This window comes from Spea bombifrons, chromosome 5, assembly GCF_027358695.1.
Source record: "Spea bombifrons isolate aSpeBom1 chromosome 5, aSpeBom1.2.pri, whole genome shotgun sequence".
NCBI classification, from domain to species: domain Eukaryota; kingdom Metazoa; phylum Chordata; class Amphibia; order Anura; family Pelobatidae; genus Spea; species Spea bombifrons.
In genome coordinates this window covers 584,370-591,243 of record NC_071091.1, presented here as the reverse complement: position 1 = coordinate 591,243, position 6,874 = coordinate 584,370, and the positions used below count along the sequence as shown (strand labels likewise).

At 54.0% G+C, this 6,874-nt stretch overlaps 1 protein-coding gene across 1 annotated transcript in view; it reads left to right on the top strand.

The window, feature by feature from the left end:
- The first annotated feature begins 997 nt into the window (after window positions 1-997).
- Window positions 998-6,874, top strand: part of KCNH2 (potassium voltage-gated channel subfamily H member 2) — a 74,951-nt gene continuing 69,074 nt past the window's right edge. The window contains exon 1 of the mRNA XM_053466053.1: window positions 998-1,109. Within this exon, the coding sequence (XP_053322028.1) occupies window positions 1,034-1,109 (76 nt within the window). The 5' untranslated portion in view covers window positions 998-1,033. The remainder of the gene's footprint in view (window positions 1,110-6,874) is intronic.

The following is a 6,874-nucleotide window of genomic DNA, read 5'->3' as shown; positions in this document are numbered from 1 at the left end:
AATATTCAGACCCTGCGTGCCGTGTTTGTGGCCCCCTCTGCGTGGCGTATTTGTAGCCCCCTCTGCGTGGCGTATTTGTGGCCCCCTCTGCGTGGCGTATTTGTGGCCCCCTCTGCGTGGCGTATTTGTGGCCCCCTAAGTATGTATGACAGAAGCCATGCTGTATATTCTATGGGCAATGACACTAATGATCTGCATAGCGTTACCCCCTAGTTGCTTTATTGTATCTGGTCCTCCGGTGCCGGCCCCCCGCTCAGTTGACCTTGTACCTTTTGACCGATGACCAGCGTAGAGGGCGCTTCCAGTTTGTCCCGGCGTGGCCTCAGCGCGTGGATGCGTTCTCTCCGTTGCTTCTTCTGACCACGATTAGGTGGACCCTCCATAGACCTGAGGCTTTAGGGCCACATCAGTGTGCGGTGCTGCAGTTCACCAGGAGTTAATCGCTGCTCGTTTGCCCACGTGTTTCACCCAGGCTTGGATTACACTTTTATGCAATTTGGGAGGAGGGAGCTCTGGAGGAGAGCGGAGCGGAGCCGGGGGTGATTTGAATACAGGTGCAGGAAGGCAGTAATAGCAGGTGGACGTGTCTCGGGGTAACCCGTCTCTATCTACCCCTCCCAGACACCGTCCCCCTAGTTACCCATCATATCGCCATCGGCTCGGACCTGCTCAGCCACCAATGAGCCAAGAGAAGACCATGGGCATTGGGTAGCAGTCGGGGAAGGCTACTACCCACCGGTTAAGTGCTATTGAAGGTGTGGGGCAGCCCCCCTGACCACCGCTTTCCTCCTGCCTGGACCTTACTGGATTATTCTATTTTCCGACCCCATTTCTGAGTCGTGGCCCCCGTTGGATTCTTCTCACGGTTCTAGAACCTCTCTGCACTTTACGCTCGTGATTGGTGGAAGAAACGCGTATCGTGTCTCGAAATCTCGCTGCTCGCTTTGGCAACGGCCCCCAATCAGTGGCTCCATGTGACGGACGACAGGAAGGGTTAGGAGGCTAGCGACCAGGACATGCCCACGGGGTAAGGATGCCCGTCCGCAGAGGCCACGTAGCTCCTCAGAACACCTTCCTGGACACCATCATACGCAAGTTCGAGGGACAAAGTAAGTGACTGGGGGTGAGCGGCGGCTCCGCGGCCGGGTGGGGTGTGGGGGTCCCAGAGGTTTTTTCGGGGGGCTGACAGAGGTTTTCTTCCATTCTCTTTGTTTCGTGACTGCGTCACTACCTGCTTCTCCTGGCGCTGCTTCTCCTGGCGCTGCTTCTCCTGGCGCTGCTCTCCTGGTGAGTCATTAAGTCTCACTTTGTGTGAGCTGCGTCTCGTAGGCTGTCAGCCGCTCTCCCTCTCTCCGATCCCGCTCCACTCTCTTATCCTTTCTGCCTTTCACTCCCTCTCTCCGATCCGCTCCACTCTCTTATCCTTTCTGCCTTTCACTCCCTCTCTTCATTTACTTCTTCGCATTATGTGTCATGATATTTGGCTTATTTTTAACCCTCTCCTGTGAGATATAATTAATTAACACGCAGTTTAACCCCTTCCTGTCTGAGTGCCAGTAACTGAGTGGAGCAGTCAGTTCTCCATCTCGGTGAATGTTGTCCGTGACTCACAGGATTTCTAATAAGAATTATAAGATATCTTGCGTCTGTCGAGGGAAAGTCTCCGTAACGTTTGTGCCGGGGGACGCGTTCGTGGCAGTTCGTGGCAGTTTGTGGCACCTCGTGGCTATGGTTATATATCAGTTGTGTAGTGAGTTTGGGTGAATGTCAGACCCAGCGGGGAGCCAATATCGAAGGTCAGGATCATCCCGGTACATTAGACGGTTACGTGACTACACTGCGTGGCGGTGGGGCCGGTAAAACGAGCTGTCGGACGATCCGCCGGGGGTTATGCTGAGCAGAGTGTTCTGCCACGCGCACCAGACGGGGCTCTAAGACGGGGAACTTTCTTTCCTCAACAGGAACCGTTGGTGGGCATTGTCATGGAGTAAATGCCCCCGTCTGCATGTTAAGGTCGAGTCAAGATCATAACTAGCAACTACCAGTTACCGATACCCGGTGGGCTCCAGTTGGGGGTATATTTCCCAGTTACTGATACCCGGTGGGCTCCAGTTGGGGGTATGTCTCCCAGTTACCGATACCCGGTGGGCTCCAGTTGGGGGTATGTCTCCCAGTTACCGATACCCGGTGGGCTCCAGTTGGGGGTATTTCTCCCAGTTACCGATACCCGGTGGGCTCCAGTTGGGGGTATGTCTCCCAGTTACCGATACCCGGTGGGCTCCAGTTGGGGGTATGTCTCCAGTTACCGATACCCGGTGGGCTCCAGTTGGGGGTATGTCTCCCGGTAACTGATACCCGGTGGGCTCCAGTTGGGGGTATGTTTCCAGTTACCGATACCCGGTGGGCTCCAGTTGGGGGTATGTCTCCCGGTAACTGATACCCGGTGGGCTCCAGTTGGGGGTATGTTTCCCAGTTACTGATACCCGGTGGGCTCCAGTTGGGGGTATGTTTCCCAGTTACTGATACCCGGTGGGCTCCAGTTGGGGGTATATCTCCCAGTAACTGATACCCGGTGGGCTCCAGTTGGGGGTATGTCTCCCAGTAACTGATACCCGGTGGGCTCCAGTTGGGGGTATGTCTCCCAGTTACTGATACCCGGTGGGCTCCAGTTGGGGGTATATCTCCAGTTACTGATACCCGGTGGGCTCCAGTTGGGGGTATATCTCCAGTTACTGATACCCGGTGGGCTCCAGTTGGGGGTATATCTCCAGTTACTGATACCCGGTGGGCTCCAGTTGGGGGTATGTTTCCCAGTTACCGATACCCGGTGGGCTCCAGTTGGGGGTATATCTCCAGTAACTGATACCCGGTGGGCTCCAGTTGGGGGTATATCTCCAGTAACTGATACCCGGTGGGCTCCAGTTGGGGGTATATCTCTCATATTATCAGACCTGGGAACGCTCTAAACAAGCTGCCCGGAGACGCTTTAACTATTAACCCTTTAATAGCCCATCATAAAGGCTCTGCAATTGTGTTCACCCAACGGTTCTAATACCAATCGTCACGGAAACCGTGACTTGTCTTTATTTAAAGATACACTTAATGGAGTCACCTGCATTCAAGCAGGGATATCACCCAAAACATACTGAGAGCAAAGGCATCAACTGAGAATCTGCCCCTTTTGCCCTGAGACTGGGGCAAAAACCCTGAGAGGTCCCAAATATGCCTGCTATATATACTTTATACACAGGCCTGGCCCGAGGACCCTGGGATAACAGGTCTGATGACATGGAAGTTAGCAGGAACATTGCACCGGTTGCCATGGTGACTGCACTACTGTGACCCCTTGGAATGAGAATTCCCTGTATAAGTAGCGGCGGGAGATTCACCGGAGCGAGCCCTCGCTGCACCCTTACCCCACCATTGCACCCAGACACTCTTATCTCTGATTGGATGTTGCTCTGCTCGGGGGCGGTTTATGTGAAGGGTCAGGAGTCCCGGGGGGGGGGGTTATAATTATTCCGGGGCTGTTCTATCTAATAAAAACATCATTATGTTTATGGCGAGTAATAAAACATCAAAGCAGCAGAAAAGCAGCAAAACAACGTTTGCTTTCAGTGGTTCCATTACTTCCTTAAGACACACCTACTGGGACGGGAGGCTGCTCCATGCATCCACTACTGATTCCATAACGTGTCCTCCTGTGGAGAGAAGGGAGACCGGAAAGAAGGAGGGAGACCGGAGAGAAGGGAGACTGGAGAGAAGGAGGGAGACCGGAGAGAAGGGATACCTGGGAGACTGGAGAGAAGGAGGGAGACCGGATTGATGGAGGGAGACTGGAGAGAAGGGAGACCAGAGAGAAGGGATACCTGGGAGATGGGAGACCGGAGAGAAGGAGGGAGACTGGAGAGAAGGGAGACCAGAGAGAAGGAGGGAGACCGGAGAGAAGGAGGGAGACTGGAGAGAAGGGAGACCTGAGAGAAGGGAGACTGGAGAGAAGGAGGGAGACTGGAGAGAAGGGAGACTGGAGAGAAGGAGGGAGACTGGAGAGAAGGAGACTGGAGTGATGGAGGGAGACCGGAGAGAAGGGATACCTGGGAGAAGGGAGACTGGAGAGAAGGAGGGAGACCGGAGTGATGGAGGGAGACTGGAGAGAAGGGATACCTGGGAGAAGGGAGACTGGAGAGAAGGAGGGAGACTGGAGAGAAGGGAGACCAGAGAGAAGGAGGGAGACCGGAGAGAAGGAGGGAGACCGGAGTGATGGAGGGAGACTGGAGAAAAGGGAGACCGGAGAGAAGGAGGGAGACTGGAGAGAAGGGAGACCGGAGATGACAGGAATGTAGGATCCCGATAAGGTTTCTTTCAAGTGGGACGGATGACTTGGTGTTTGAAGGGGGGATGGGCACACGGCAGGGGAATGAGGGATGGTGAATGGACGGGATGGGGCAGGTTTAAGGACAATGGAAAGAAATTTAACATGTTAAGGAAATTAACCTTATCACATAAAGGGTTTCTATAGCAACAACCTATCAGCGCTCGTGTTTTGGTCACATGGCAAAGCACCCCCGGAATAATTAATAGAAAATCCAAACTTTTACGTGACGTTTCCAACCCTCCGTTTAGTTAAATTCGGCAGGGGCTTTATTTACTAAACATAAGACAGACACTAATCCTGAGGAGAAACAGGTCTCTTAAGTCTCTTTCAACCCTACAGAGAAAACCTACACGTTCCGGCCATTGAAGAGGTTTAAACAAATCTGAGACATGTAAGGAATGGATACGAGGAGCGGCCGGAAAGAGGAGCATCGGGGGGAGGAAAGAGGGACGTCAGGGGAGGAAAGAGGGACATAGGGGAGTAAAGAGGGACATCGGGGAGGAAAGAGGGGGATCAGGGGAGGAAAGAGGGGGATGAGGGGAGGAAAGAGGGGCATCGGGGGAGGAAAGAGGGGGATCGGGGGAGGAAAGAGGGACATCAGGGGAGGAAAGAGGGACATCGGGGAGGAAAGAGGGACGTCGGGGAGGAAACAGGGGGATCAGGGGAGGAAAGAGGGACATCAGGGGAGGAAAGAGGGACATCGGGGAGGAAAGAGAGGCGTCAAGGGAGGAAAGAGGGGGATCGGGGAGGAAAGAGGGGCATCGGGGAGGAAAGAGGGGGATCAGGGGAGGAAAGAGGGATCAGGGGAGGAAAGAGGGGGATCGGGGAGGAAAGAGGGACGTCAGGGGAGGAAAGAGGGACATCGGGGAGGAAAGAGGGGGATCAGGGGAGGAAAGAGGGACATCGGGGAGGAAAGAGGGGGATCAGGGGAGGAAAGAGGGACATCGGGGTGGAAAGAGGGGGATCAGGGGAGGAAAGAGGGGTGTCAAGTGAGGAAAGAGGGGGATCGGGGAGGAAAGAGGGACATCAGGGGAGGAAAGAGGGGGATCAGGGGAGGAAAGAGGGACATCGGGGTGGAAAGAGGGGGATCAGGGGAGGAAAGAGGGGTGTCAAGTGAGGAAAGAGAGGCATCAGGGGAGGAAAGAGGGACATCAAGGGAGGAAAGAGAGGCATCAGGGGAGGAAAGAGGGACTGCACCTGCTGAACAGAGAAAGTTGAGTTTTATGGCTGTGTGCATTTTTTCCGGGAACCAGAGAATCTCATACCCCGAATGCAGACTTCACTAAATTATAATCCGGGGTATAATCCGGGTGGATTACGTGGGGCGGAGTCTGTATTGAGATCCGGTCGGGGGGCGTTCTTATTGGTGGGTCGCGGTGACGGAGAATGTCGCGGATAATGTTGGGATTTTTAGCGCCCTGTAATCTGTTTATTCCTCGATGAGAAATCCCCTGGAGGTCGGTGCGCAGAAAGCAGACGCGCGAGGCTTCTCTCCAACCCCCTCCAACCCCCCTTATCTGCAGACCCCGAGCCGCCGTCGCTGTCAGTCATGTGATATTTTGGGTGACTTTCCGGCTCAAACACCGCACTGAGCTGACGCTTCATGGCGATGCTAATGAAGTCCGTTCCTCCATAGACTTTCATTAATCAGAGAGTCCGACTGGGTGATTAAGACTGAGGCATTCTATTGTTCCCCACAGGCAGTATGATAAGGAGTCGCGGGGTGTAGTAGATGGGGAGTGAGAGTGAGAATCATACAAATGGCTGAAAACGTTATATTATGGGGCAAAAACTGTTTTAAAGCAGAAGAGGGCAGATCCAGGGGTTTGGGGGCATCACCGAGATATTGTTTCCTGTTTTAGCGATCGGCTGCTGTTACCCCCATGGAGTCCAACGCTGTTTGCATTGATGTCTACTGAGCATGCGCGAGAAGCGTCCTGGGTATGCCCCCTGCGTTCAGTACACGCGGCTGGGGAGGAATAAAATGAATGCGATGTCTCTTATTCCGACTCCTAGAACCCGGTTTAGTGTTTCGAGGCTTATATTTAGTGACTAACGGCTGATGCCGGTGACCGGTGGGGCTTCCGTATTATGGGGCAAGTCGCTCCGTCCCGCTGGGGGCCATTAGTTTGGGGATCTTTGTGTCTTTTTATTTCATTTTATTCCATTTATTGAGCTGGTGGATCTTCTCCAGCTGGTTTTTAGGTCTGCCGTCCGGACGCGGCCCCCGGATGCGGCCCCCCGGATGCGGCCATTCTGTGAATTAACATGAAATTTATGTTATAACGGGGGAGCGGTCAGAAGAGCTCTATGCGCGTCTTTTACGTGACCGGTATTGGGGAGCCGTCACATCTGCCGCCAGGCGGGGGTGGTAACGGTATCTCAGGGTGATACACGTGGGGGCAGGTAGGTGCTTTATCTGCATCAGGCTGTTATAGGGAGGGAGGAGGAGAGTCTGCGCATGCGGCTGCGTTCTGTAACTCGGTAACCTTCCCTTCA